A 13,996-nucleotide genomic window follows, 5' to 3' on the forward strand; every position below is an offset into this window, starting at 1 on the left:
AAGTCAGGCATGTCTTAAATTTTTCATAACAAAGCCTGACCATTCCAGGTCATTCCTTCACAAAACTTTTTTAAGTTCATTCCTTATTTTTCAGCAATTCATACAATTCATGCAAATTCACTAGAGAACAACACAAACACTAAATAAATGTGTACAATAACATTAACCATTGCAACAAATATCTAAAACCCACAGAGACGGATACTCATTGAACATTCCTAGTCCTTATTTATGAATAATAATGCATCTTTCCTTTTTAAAAATCCAAACCCTTGAATTAATTAGCATTTCTAAATAAAGTGGCCTCAAATATATGATATCCAGCCCTTTAAATGTCCAACCACACTTCTTTACCAATATTTTATATAAATCAATGTTATCTATAGGATTACATTATTATTTTTAAAGTTCTATTAAGAAACTTAACAAATTTGTTTTTAAGTGTAGTTTCCAGTTTGTTTCTATCATATCACAAATCCAGGGCAAATTTAGACACTTAAACACTCTTTCTTTTTTTTTCTTTTCTTTTCTTTTGTGTTAAATTCACAACAATTTAATCACTAATTAGAGACAATATAAGAAAACAAAACAAAAAAAAGTAGCTCTCTATGAAGGAAACTGACTACTTTGCAAAATCATGTACAGGAAATAATCATTTTTGAAAATAGAATTATATAAGCCCAAGGTGGCATCGTTATTTATGTCATTACAATCTGCACAAATACATTTAAAATATTCTTTGCACAAATATTTGTTGTACCCACCATCAAAGAAAGTAAAATGGAGCTTCCTAAAACCCCCTATCAATATATTTTATGTGCCAAATTTAATTTCCATTTGTCCATAACTCTCCTTTTGAACCAGCATCACAGACTTCTGAATTGATATGATTACATTCAAATTGGAGGTTTAGAAGGAAGTTAGCTCCCACATTTATTTCTGCTGGTGATCCTAATAAAGGCAACTGCTCTTAGGTTACTGAAAGAGACAGTTTCACAAATCAGTGCATGTCACCAACAGTAAATACTCATTCTGTTAAATGTAGATATTACATAAAAAACAGTTACCACCAACAGAAAGTAAAGTGTATTCTATGGACACTTTGGAGTAAACTACATATATTTATTAGGCACTAAATTTTTAAAATTTTAAAGTACTTCTTAAAGTGATTTTTAACAAATCTACAAGTTATCTACTAATGTTAAAAGTTGAAATATTTCAGCTGTACAAAATAGTGTGTTTACCTAATTTACTAAATGAGGAGTTTTACCTTTGGGCTTATTTCTTCATATACACATCTTACAAAGATTACAGGGATCAATGATCTAATGCCAACAGATTGCTTCAAGCACTGAGAAAGGAATATGTTATGTAGATAAAGCTTAAAGTGAAGAAGTTGTTTTGGTCATTAAATTATAAGACTTTACCATTTTCTTCTACCAAGTTTTAACCATTAATCCTAGTGGTATTAGAGAAACAAAGTTAAACCAAGAGATCCAGAAGGCTGAGGTAATCTGATCTTAAGAGTCAAAAGAAACACAAAAGAAACACAAAAAGACATCTCAAGCAATTAAACCAAAAGTTATCACATTTCCTCTGCCTGTAGAATAATAACTACTTATATTAAAAGTCCTTGTAAAGCACTGAATCAGCTCCAACTGTCCACATGACAGAGAGTGAGGAAAACTTCATGAATTTATTCTGACTACCTACCCACCACACCTATATTTTCAGATATATTCGGTGTCAAGGGAGGGAGAATCAAGAGCATTAAAAAAGTTTTCAGACTTCAGTACATGTTTGATATGCTGCAAATAAAAATATATACACTTGGAACTACAAACAACACATGATGAGAACTGTTGCTCCTCTTCCCAGAACAAGAATTTTATAGATATATCCTCTTGATGCCTTTGTGAAACTTCTCTACCCCACGTTCTTGGTTACCTTACTGGGTCCCTCACCATGGTTAAAAGGATTTTTTGGCAAGTAGTTTTGAAAAAGACACAAAAACTTAGGAGTGGAGGAGAAAATAGAAGGGAAAGAAAGAGCTATGATATCACTTCTCCATCATCAATTACTTCTTAAGAAAGACAGCAGAGTATATCCCACATTTTAAAGTACTATGATGACAGTAAAACTCTCCAAAGAAGAACAGGAATGGGAATACTCTTTATTCTACTCCACTTCAACCCTTAAACTTAGGACACAGCAAATTAATAAGTTTGCAAAATTAGCTATAGTTTCCATGACAATAAATATTCAAAAATTAACCCCAAAGGAAAATGATTTGTAACAATCTACTGTGGTTTCACCACAGTAGTATTTCTTTAAAGTGTAAAATCTAAAACAACATAAAGTACAAGACAATAACTTACTTGAGTTGGAACAAGCACAGGAGGATAAGCCATCTTATGATGCCTGTACACCCAAAATGCACAAATGACAATCCCCGCAATTAGCATAAGTGGCACCAAAGAATAGAGCAAGATGTTGTAATAGGGTGGCTTTGGTGTAACTGGATTCGAAGTAGCTGTGGAAAAGAGGAGGAAGAAAACCACTCAGATTTGGTCGACAAAATTTCACAATAAATATTTATTATAGCATCAAATTTTAGGAGAAAAAATAAAGAGTAGGAGAAGATGGGAGTAAATTATTCCATCAACACAAACATGTTTTGTTTTCAGTCTACTAGTTGAACAGACATATGCATTTTCCCTGTGAACTTACGCTGTGTGACTTCCATCTCCGGAAAATAAGAAAACCTTTCATTACACATATTGCCCTCACAGCAACAAAAATATACTTCAGGGCTATCTTTTTTTTCTATACAATCAGTCCTATAAACAAAAAGAGGAGAAATAATTAAAATCAACATTATTACTCTGAATCTACAATAGGTGTTTTTCTAAAGTTCTCAGAGATAAAATAATGAATAAGTCATTTATAGTCAACTTTGAGATTTTTATTAATATTCAATAATCAATTCTTAAAAGTCAAAAATGTTCCTTGAATCCTATTATTAAATCTCATCAGAAAAATAAATCAACAGCTGATTTTATAACAATCACATTGGCTCCTTGAAACCACTTCTTTAATTTGGTTTTTAATGATCAATCTAAGGCAACCATCTTTTTAATTGTTTGTTTAATTAGTAGAAAAGCTTGAAGAGGAACATAAAGCCAATGAAGAAGAAATTTGGTCTAAGGGTACTTTTACTCACAGGAAATATAGCTTTCCCATTTTATGAATACAAAAACTGAACACTATATATAAAAAACTGTATGTGTACACATATAAATACATACCTATACGCCTATGTATACATATAAATACACAGGCACAAAATAATTCGTGTTCATATCTTGTGGCAGAACATATTTCAACATCAGCGACCTAAACCAGGCTTGGGAATTAAGCCATTTTTGCAGGAGATTTAAATTCCCTGAACACAATGAACAGGGTTAAGGATAAGCAACAAGAGCAATACGTAACAACAAACATACAGGCCCTAGTAACTCAAAAAACTGACTGAAGGTGGGCTAACTTAAGGGGTAGGGGGAGGCAGTCTTTTATATAGGACCTGAATTACTGAAAAGATAGGGATTTAGCATCTAGATTAAATCCTAATCAACCACTAAAAAATTAGCTATAGCTAGTTTTTAAAATCAGATATTTAAATATTGCTAATAACATCAGGTAGATTTAAAGACACATTACAAATAAACTGTGAACTTTTATAATGGCTGTTAGAATAACAAGGTTGAATTTAACTCTAAAGGGAAAAGCTCAAGAAATTTCAGGGAGAAGGCAATTTTAATAAAATTAAACTTTGAAATAAAATCTATACCAATGTCTATGTAGTAGAAAGTAAAGGACAAATGAAAGCTAAATTTCTAACAATTTATAAAGAAAAATTTACAAATTTAATATTTAGAATCATGAATCAAATCATAGGTTAACATGATTAAATACCTAGCCTAGTTAACTGAAGTAAATTATCAAAACTTTTCGCCATTCAATTTCATTCTTTTTACCACTCTCTTTTCCTCCACACTTTGACATTTCTTGAATCTTCTTTTCCTTTCTCTTATTTATGTTGCTACCTTTAATATTTGTTTTTTAATCAAATTCAGAACATAAAAGCAGAAATTCACATACTTTTAAATTGGCATTTAACCCCTAGAAACAAAGCTGATGTAGTAATTATCACTGTAAGAGCAGGCATTTGCACTGAACAACTCACTCACATTATCGAGCAAAGTATAATCTCCAGTAATACTGGTTTTAGGTGAGAAGCACAGTAGCGTTTTACAATAAAAAGAACAGGGATCCCTGATTTCAACTAATTAATAAAGACAGTTTTGAATAAAGATGACCTCCAAACCTCATTTTTTCCCCAACTTCTTCCTCAATTTTTCCTTTTTTATAAATTGAGATATAATTTGCTATAACATTATATTAGTTTCAGGTGTACAACCTAGTGATTGGATATTTGCATATATTGTGAAATGATCACCACAGTAAGTCTAGTTAACATCTCATCACCACAGTTACAAATTTTTTTTCTTGTGAATTGAACTTTTAAGATTTACTTAAAAGTTGCTAAGTTCCTTAGCAACTTTCAAATATACAATACAGTATTATTAACTATAGTCACCATTACATCACATCCCCCATTATATCCCCAGGACCTATTTGTTTTATAACTGAAAATTCAAACCGTTTTGACTCCCTTCAACCATATGCCCACCCCCTCACCCCCGGCCTCTGGCAACCACCAATGGTTCTCTCTATATACGGGTTCTTTTCTTTTTTTTCTTTTTTTTAAAGATTCCACATACTAGTGAGATCATATGGTATTTGTCTTTCTCTGTCTGATTTATTTCACTTAGCATAATGCCCTCAAGGTCATCAGTGTTGTCGCAAATGGCAAGATGTTCTTCTTTTTTATGGCTGAAAAATAGTTCATTGTATACATAGATCATATTTTCTTTACCCATTCAACCACTGACAGACACTTAGGTTGTTTCCACATCTTGGATATTGTAAATAATGCTGCAATAAACATGGAGGTGCATATATCTTTTCAAGTTAGTGTTTTCGTTTTCTTTGGATATATACCCAAAAGTGGAACTGCTATATCACTGCTATTTTTAATTTTCTGAGGAACATCTATACTGTTTCCCTAGTGGCTCTACTTACTCTTTCATAACAGCAAATATCACTTAATTATCACCTCTGTTAAGAAAGAAGCTAATAATCAGAAATACAGCTAAAATGTATAATTACAGAGTAATAATCCCCGGAAAATTCAAATATGTAGAAGTATATCCTAAATACTAAATATATACCTAAATGACCATTTTAATATTCACCAAAAGTGGAGCTAATTCAATTTTCATGAGTTTATTCAACACATTTTACTACTAATCACATATGTCCAATCAACCACAGATTCGTGGTAATCTATTAAAGCCCCTGAAAGTGGATCAGGATGTAGCTAGAGTTCCGTGAGTGTATTAGTTATTTGGCTCCAAAAAGTCTGGTTATCTAGGATTCTGTACCTTCTGCAGTCATCAGCACCCACCCTCAGTGAAAATCCTGTGGCCCAGGCAGTTTAAGTGATCGGCCAAACATCTAGGGACACCTTGCAGAAAGATCACAGGCAGTCAATGACATATCCACTATATTTTTTTTCCAACAGAATAAAACAATTTAAACAAGATTTTTTAAATAAAATGTAGCTTTCTATGAGAATTGTGTTAGTTCTGATGTAATTCTGAATGTCAAGTTAAAATGTCTCTTGGGATAAAGAACAAAGGCCTACTCTGCAAGGAAATGTAGTGAGATCAATTTCTTCCAGATACATAAAGAGGGAACTAAAAGGAAATTAAATACTATGATTAAGCTTTATTCTCCTTCAGGATAGATTTTCAACAGATATAGTCTCTCTTAAAGCAATTTTAAAAATCCTTTTTCCTTAAAATTGGTGTTTAAAAAAAACCTATAACCCTACAACATAAGGAAAGAAATGTTTCTCATCTAAAGTTCTCACTACTTGATAGATTATTCAAAGTATATTAAAGATAAAACATAAACATGCTATATTTATTTTTTTACTTTAAAATATATATCTTGTCATTACAACATGTTATAATGGTCTTCATAATCCCATCTTAAAAAAGAAACATTTAAGTGAAAATCCATGCATTGATCTTTCTCCTTTTAAAAAAATGGGGGGAGGGAAATGGAGGAAATGAAAATTATTCAACACTATCATAAAAAAATAAAATGTGTTCTTACCTGTCATAGCAGTTGATATCATCCAGCCAACAACCTTGCTTCACTATTTCAATGGAACCAGAAATATTCTTCCAGGTAGCAAAACAATGCCGCCGTTTGTCTTTGTCACCATAACAGGATTCAACACCAGTTCGATTGGTTCTATCTCTTTCCCAATTAGCATTATAGAAAATACACTCCTGAGTTTCTGATCTACCAAGTATAGCACCTATAAGATAATAAGACGACAACTTTTAATATAACTGTATTTGTTCCTAAACAGATCGTCTCGTCTCCCAGTATATGAAACTTCAAATCTTCCTGAAATGTCAATAATTTACTGCCTTACTAGTGTTATAACATTGGGTTCAGGTTTCCAGGTCAATCTCTGTACTTTAAGTATAATAAACATAATAATAAAAAGCAACCACATATATCACAAGGTTTCTCTGTAAAAGGCCAGTTTCACTTAAGAATGTCCTTGATGGAAAGCAGTACAATTGTTAATTTTTTAAAAATCTTGACCCTTGAGTAGACTTCTTCTCAATATTCTGTGTGACAAAATGGGAACTAACCAAAAGCACTGCTGCTACACACTGAAGTACAATGATTGCCTCCAAAAAAGCCCTTGCCTGATTGAGTTGTGAACTAAACCAACCAAGGCTATTCAGACAAGTATTTGGCAGAAATGTTCCCAAAATGAACCAAGTAAACCTGTTATTTCAAGAAAAACACCTGACAGTATGCACTGCCAATAATAAAATATGAGTTTTCAAGCAAAAATAAGAATTTTGGAAAATTTGTATTTACCACCACAATTAGCCTGACACCTTCCCAATACTTAAAGAATTTCTGATGAGTGGTGATATTAACAAATGTGACTTTTAAATACAGAATAATGAGATGTGCCAATATTCAGAAAGTCTATATAATTCAGAGAATCAATGTTTTCCAAGTGAATTATGTATGACGTTTGAAAAACACTCATGGGCAAAAAATCCATACAAAGTTCAAGACAGCCAAGTAGATTTTAACGTTACAGAGGACAAAAAGTTCATTAGCGGTTTCAGATTCCACACTGTAACTAACTTTTAAGAAACTATCTCTTGTCTTACATGGAAAAGCAAGGGAACTGGAATACCCAAAATAATTCTGAAAAAGATGTACAAAACAATTCATACTGTTTGTTTTTTCGTTGGCCGCACTGCGTGGCTTGTGAGAGATCTTAGTTCCCCACTCAGGCATTGAACCCGGGCCATGGCAATGAAAGCGCCTAGTCCTAACCACTGGACCACCAGGGAACTCCCCATATTACTTGTTTTTAAGAGTTTTACTAAAGCTTCGGCAATCAAGACAGTGTGGTCTTAGTGAAAAGACAGACACACGAACCTACAGGACAGGACAGAGAATCCAGAAATAGACCCATACACATACAGTCAATTGATACATAGCAAAGGTACCAATGCATTTAGCAGAGAAAGTCAACAACTGACGCTGGAACAATTGAACATCTATATGCAAAACAAAGAACCTCACCTCATATCAACTCATAGCTCATGCTATATACAAATTAACTCTAAACAGATCACAAACTCAAAATAAAACCTAAAACTATAAAATTTCTAGAAAAAATGAAAAATATGGTGACCCTAAATTATGAAAGATTTCTTAGAACACAAAACACATGAGCTACAAAAGAAAAAACTGGTAAGTTGAACTTCATTAAAATTGAAACTTCTCTTTGAAAGTTAAGGAAAAAAATTCAGACTGGGAGCAAATACTTGCAAAGTATATACCTTAAAAATAACTGATATTCAGAAAATATAAAGACCTCTCACAACTCAACAATATGAAAACATACTACCCAATTTCTAAAAACTGAACAAGAGATTCAAAGACATGCTTTATCAAAGAGATATGAACGGGAAATACTACATAAAAAGATATTCAATATCACTAATAATCCACAATTATCTTAAAAAAGGATTAAAATATTCCTCACTTTTCTAACTATATATCTGTGTATGGCCAAATTTCCTTCATATCAAAACAACACAACAGATTGTTGTATCACGAACTGAGTGGAAAAAACAGATATAAGAATCCAGTTGTCTTCTACTAAAACAATTATAAAGAGATCTGTAACAATTTCACTAATTTTTTTGTTGTCTTGGAAAATATTTTTCATAAAAACCTATTCTTTTGTTAACATATAATGGATTTATTGTCACTTCTAAATAACTTTTTTTAAAATTTTCTGCCTTAATTTCTAATATGATGAATACTTACAGATACAAACCACATAAAAACTCTTTGGGGTAAGTCTAAAGAAGTTCCGAGACCAAAAAGTTTGAGAACTGCTGCTCTACAGTGCTCTAGCACAGAGATATAATTATAAGCTGATAAAATCTGTGGCAGTAATGGTGCTGTGGACTCCTCAACTACGGAAGAAATAATAGTGTGAGCGGACATGTAAACTGTGGCTGGTAACTCTATGTCCATTGTATTTTATAAAAGAAGGGCTGCTACTACTATTCATCTGTATATAAACAGTAGCCATTTTGTAAATTATTCCTTTTCAGAAACCTGTTGAAAATAACAGCAAATTAAGTTTCCTCCTTTACTAAATAACCACAAAGCAATCATACTCTGCCCACGTTATCTCAAAACAGGGGATGGCAAACTTTTTCTGTAAAGGGCCAGAGAGTAAATATTTTAGCTTTTGCAGGCCATATGGTCTCTTTCACAACTACTCAATTCTGCCATTGTAGCACAAAAGCATCCAGAGGACAGTAAATGAATGAGCATTGTTACATTTGAATAAAACTTTATTTACAGTGAAAATTAAATTTCATGTAATTTTTACATGTCACAAAATACTATTCTTTTTTTGATTTTTTTTTCCAACCATTTAAAAATGTAAATATCATTCTTAGTTCACAGGCTGGATTTGGCCCACAGGCTGTGTGGTCAGCTACCTCTTCTTTTTTTAAAGATTTTTTTTTTTGATGTGGACCATTTTTAAAGTCTTTATTGAATTTGTTACAATATTGCTTCTGTTTTAAGTTTTGGTTTTTTGGCAGCGAGGCATGTGGGATCATGGCTCCCCGACCAGGGATCGAACCCACACTCCCTGCATTGGAAGGTGAAGTCTTAACCACTGGACTGCCAGGGAAGTCCTGGTCAGCTACCTCTTGAAACAACACCCTAATTTCCACAGTCTAGCTAACCTGCCTTTCGTTTGTTTTGTTTGTTGGGGAGGAGTCTTCTGTGAACTATCACTTGTGTAATTCATGTTAAAAACCACTATTAATTATTTTTAATTTCCAAAAGAAGACTCCATTGAAGCACAGGAACAACACTTGAACTAAATAAAACTGACCTCCCAAAAAAGAACATTGCCTATAAAAAAATGCCAAATAGGTTTTATCTTTGGCGTCAATTCCAATCAATTAAGAGTGGCTGCCAGGAGCCATGTACTGAGAAAGATTTTGAGGTAAAGGGTTTTGAAATTAGTATAGAAGGAGGCGGGAAAACATCAGTATCTTTTCTTTGCCACCTCTGGTCTTGAAAAAAGATAAACAAATGACTATTTTCTTTATTTCTTTTAATACTTCTTTATATATATATATATATATATATATATATATATATATATATATATTTTTCTTTTTTTTTTTTTTTTGTGGTACGTGGGCCTCTCACTGTTGTGGCCTCTCCCGTTGTGGAGCACAGGCTCCGGACGCGCAGGCTCAGCAGCCATGGCTCACGGGCCCAGCCGCTCCGCGGCATGTGGGATCTTCCCGAACCAGGGCACGAACCCGTGTCCCCTGCATCGGCAGGCGGACTCTCAACCACTGCGCCACCAGGGAAGCCCTACTTCTTAATATTTAATGGTAAGTTAAGATTTCAGATGATTTTCTAGATCTAGACTATCACTTGATTGATACTATCCATAGATAGAAAGAAAACTGCTTAATGGGGAAAACTGACAATCTTGCCACCCCCCTCCTCAAGCTGATTGGGTAATCAGTCTCTATCCATCACGTCTCCAACTGACCACTAAATATAATAACATGATAATTATAAAAATAAACCAAGTTATATGTATTTTTATGTTAAGCTCACATAGTGACTTTAAAGGTGTAGTTCTAAAAAGGATGACAAAAGTTACCTATATTTACTAGTCTTTAAGAGCATCTCCCAATTTAAAATTTTCTGAAACTTTAAATTTCTACCATAGGTTTATTCTATCAAGGTAATTCCAAATAGTTAATATGACTTTCAAAAGAAATAAATGAACATAAAAGGTCTGTGTGCAGGGTTTATTATAATGGTTCTTAACAAATGATGTGCATCAGAATCCCCTATGTGTTTTCTTGAATTCATGTTTGAGTGCCATTTTGTATGCCCCAGGAATGAGTAGTTGAAAAGTACGTGGGGGGCAGCGGGAAAATATATAGATGTATAGATATTGTATGTATGTTTTCTTTTCTCCTTTTAGCAAAGACCCACTGGTGATCTAATGTTCCTCCCCAGTGAAGTACCACTGGCTTAGTAGACTGTGACCTGAACTTGGAATTTAGTTTACAAACTGTGACCTTGAACAAGTTACCAAACCTTTCACAGCTTTGCTTCCATATTTGATTCAATTTCCCTAATAAATCCATAATTATTATGGATAATTCCATAGTTTCATAACTCACACTCAGGCAAGTTATAGCAAATCAGTAAGTCTAGTCACAGAATTTAGTATCAGAATTATTTTAGATAATAGTTCTATTACTAAAGTACTGCTTATACATAATGACTCATACTGACCACTTCATTTTTCCTACCATTTAAGAAAGAAAAAAAAAGAAATACACAGGACCTGAAATTTGTTAGAACATTTGGCCATAAAGTAGGCCTGTAAAAGTCATACTCAAAATCTGAAATACGCCTCCCATGAGGAAAAAGTAAATTTTACCTACTGTAACTGCATCTGAGGACAATTAGGGTTTTGTTTTTTGAAAGCATGGAGTATTAAAATAATACACCAACACTAATTTTACACAATCTCCTCCAGAAAAAGATGAAGAGGGACTACTTAACTAATTTTCTGAAGCCAGTATTACCTTGATACAAAAACCAAAGATAGAACAAAAAAGAAGAGGGGTAATACAGACCAGTATCTCTCACTAACTTAGATGTAAAAGTTCTCAAGAAAATTTTAGCAAACAAAATCCAAAACTGTATTTTTTTTAAAGTAATACATCACAACCAAGTACAATCTATTCCAGGCATGTAAGGTTGGTTTGATATTCAAAAATCAGTAAATGCAATCTGCCAAATAAACAGGCTAAAAGAGAAAAATCATATGGTCTATCAGTATAACAGGAATAGATGGAAACTCCCCCAAAGTCACAAACAGCACCTACAAAAAAACCTACAGCCAACATCATACTTAATGGTGAAAGACTGAATGCTTTCCCTCTAATATCAGAAACAAGGCAATAATGTCTACTCCCACCACTTTTATTTAACACAGTACTGAAAGTTTTAGCTCTTGCAATAAGGCAAGAAAAAGAAATTAAAGGCATACTGATTGGAAAAGAAGATATAAAACTGTTTCTATTTGCAGATGAAATGACTGTCTATTTAGGAAATTCCAAGGAATCTTCAAACAAAAAAAATGCTAGAACTAGTGAGTGAGTTCCGTAAGATCACAGAATACAAATTAACACACAAAAATCAACTGTGTTTCTTTATACTGACAATGAACAAGTGGAACTGAAATTAAAAATTAAAAGTACCAGTTACAATTGCTCCTAAGAAAATAAAATACATATAGTCTAATAAAACATATATAGGATTTTTATGATGAAAAGTTATAAAATGTTGATGAAAGAAATCAAAGAAGACCTAAACACTTGGTGAGACATACTGTACTCATGGATTGGAAGAGTCAACATAATAAAGATGTCAATTTTCCCTAAACTGATATACAGGATTAATCCAATTCACATCAAAATCTCAGCAAATTTCTTTGTAGACACCTAAAAGAGCTTACTAATGTGTTGTAAAAGAATAATAAAGGGACAAATCACTCTTCTTGGTGTTAAGGCTTACCATATAGTTGCAGTAGCATGACAGTGTGGTACTGGTGGAGACAAAGACACAAAGAGCAGTGGAACAGATAGAGAACCCAGAAACAGACCCATACGAATATGCCCAATTAATTTTTAACAAATGAGTAAAAGAATTTTAAAGGAGGAGAGATAGCCTTTTCAATAAATGGTACTGGAACAGTGGACATGGTTCAAGCAAATATTTCTTAAATGCCCTCCCCTTTGCAATCTAGCTAACAGTTTCTGAAAGCCCAGCTCTTGCAAAAAGCCTCCCAGGCTAAATCTCACATATGTGACAATTTTCAAGTTTTCTCATCAGAACTCCTCCTTCCCACAAAATGCACACTACTTGCAATCCAATATAAAATATTTTATATTTATTCATTGTTTTTAGTTAGTTGTCTATATAAGTCCTTTCATACATCATAAACAGTACTTAATGAATGATTAAAATGTAAAAATGTGATGTGACAACTGAATTTTAAAAATCCACCAACTAGGGCTTCCCTGGTGGCGCAGTGGTTGAAAGTCCGCCTGCCGATGCAGGGGACACGGGTTCGTGCCCCAGTCCGGGAAGATCCCACATGCCGCGGAGCAGCTGGGCCCGTGAGCCATGGCCACTAAGCCTGTGCGTCCGGAGCCTGTGCTCCGCAACGGGAGAGGCCACAACAGTGAGAGGCCTGTATACAGCAAAAAAAAAAAAAAAAAAAAAAAAATCCACCAACTACTACTGCACCCCCATCTCCTTTGAAACAGATAGATGGAGTTAAAGAGTCTTTTACAATTAAGAACTGTATTAATTTCTTATCTGATTAAGATGACACTGTTTTTCACGGTCCTGTGACCAGCCTCATCCTATCACAATTTTCCTACGGTATGCAACCAACATTAAACAGAAAGAAAAGAACTGTTTTGACAACTTACAAATCTGAGGCTCACTTCTGGAAAAGTATTTTAATGCTGTCTGAAACTATCAACAAGTCATTGAGAACACAGTATAAACAGGCTACTACTGAATGCCTTCCCTAACCTTGTGCCTCCCAAAGGCAACTTAGTCTGCTAGGAAGGGTTAATGAAGTTTCAAAAATAATAAATACAACATGAAAAGCAATTCTTGTTTTCCCTTCACATGTCACTGCTTCCCACCACTCTAGGGGTAGAACACATGTCCAAAGAGAATCAGCTATGGAAGGCAGATCAAACTGAATGATGCTTTTAATCAAAAACATTTTATAGTACAAATAAAATAAAATTGTATCAAAACATTGATACAACCCTCATGCAACCCTCAATATGACGGATACCCTAATTTTCCCCAATGAGGAGATATTTTAAAAATCTTTTGACCAACTTGAAATATACAAACCTTTCTATATTTGTATGAAAAGCCTAATGTATACTTATTTTAACTCATTAATTTAGTTTTATGAATGTTTTAAAATCATGAAGCACAAAACTTTTGAAAACAATTTTATTCAAACTTCACATACGTCTTTCAACAAGTGTCATCTCATTACCTTCTTTTTGAGTCATTTAAAAGTAACAAAACTTGAATTATCTTCATTTCCGTTTAAGTTGTTTGAGAAACAGTACTTTTTGAA

At 33.4% G+C, this 13,996-nt stretch overlaps 1 protein-coding gene across 2 annotated transcripts in view; it reads right to left on the reverse strand.

Moving 5' to 3' along the window:
- Nucleotides 1-13,996, reverse strand: part of ACVR2A (activin A receptor type 2A) — an 85,187-nt gene that overhangs the window by 28,568 nt on the left and 42,623 nt on the right. For both annotated transcript variants that reach the window (XM_030850183.2, XM_060302468.1), the window contains exons 2-4: nt 6,307-6,514; nt 2,731-2,840; nt 2,379-2,533 (exon numbers count right to left, since the gene is read on the reverse strand). In XM_030850183.2, the coding sequence (XP_030706043.1) occupies nt 2,379-2,533; nt 2,731-2,840; nt 6,307-6,514 (473 nt within the window). The remainder of the gene's footprint in view (nt 1-2,378; nt 2,534-2,730; nt 2,841-6,306; nt 6,515-13,996) is intronic.

Source organism: Globicephala melas, chromosome 7 (genome assembly GCF_963455315.2).
Source record: "Globicephala melas chromosome 7, mGloMel1.2, whole genome shotgun sequence".
NCBI lineage: Eukaryota > Metazoa > Chordata > Mammalia > Artiodactyla > Delphinidae > Globicephala > Globicephala melas.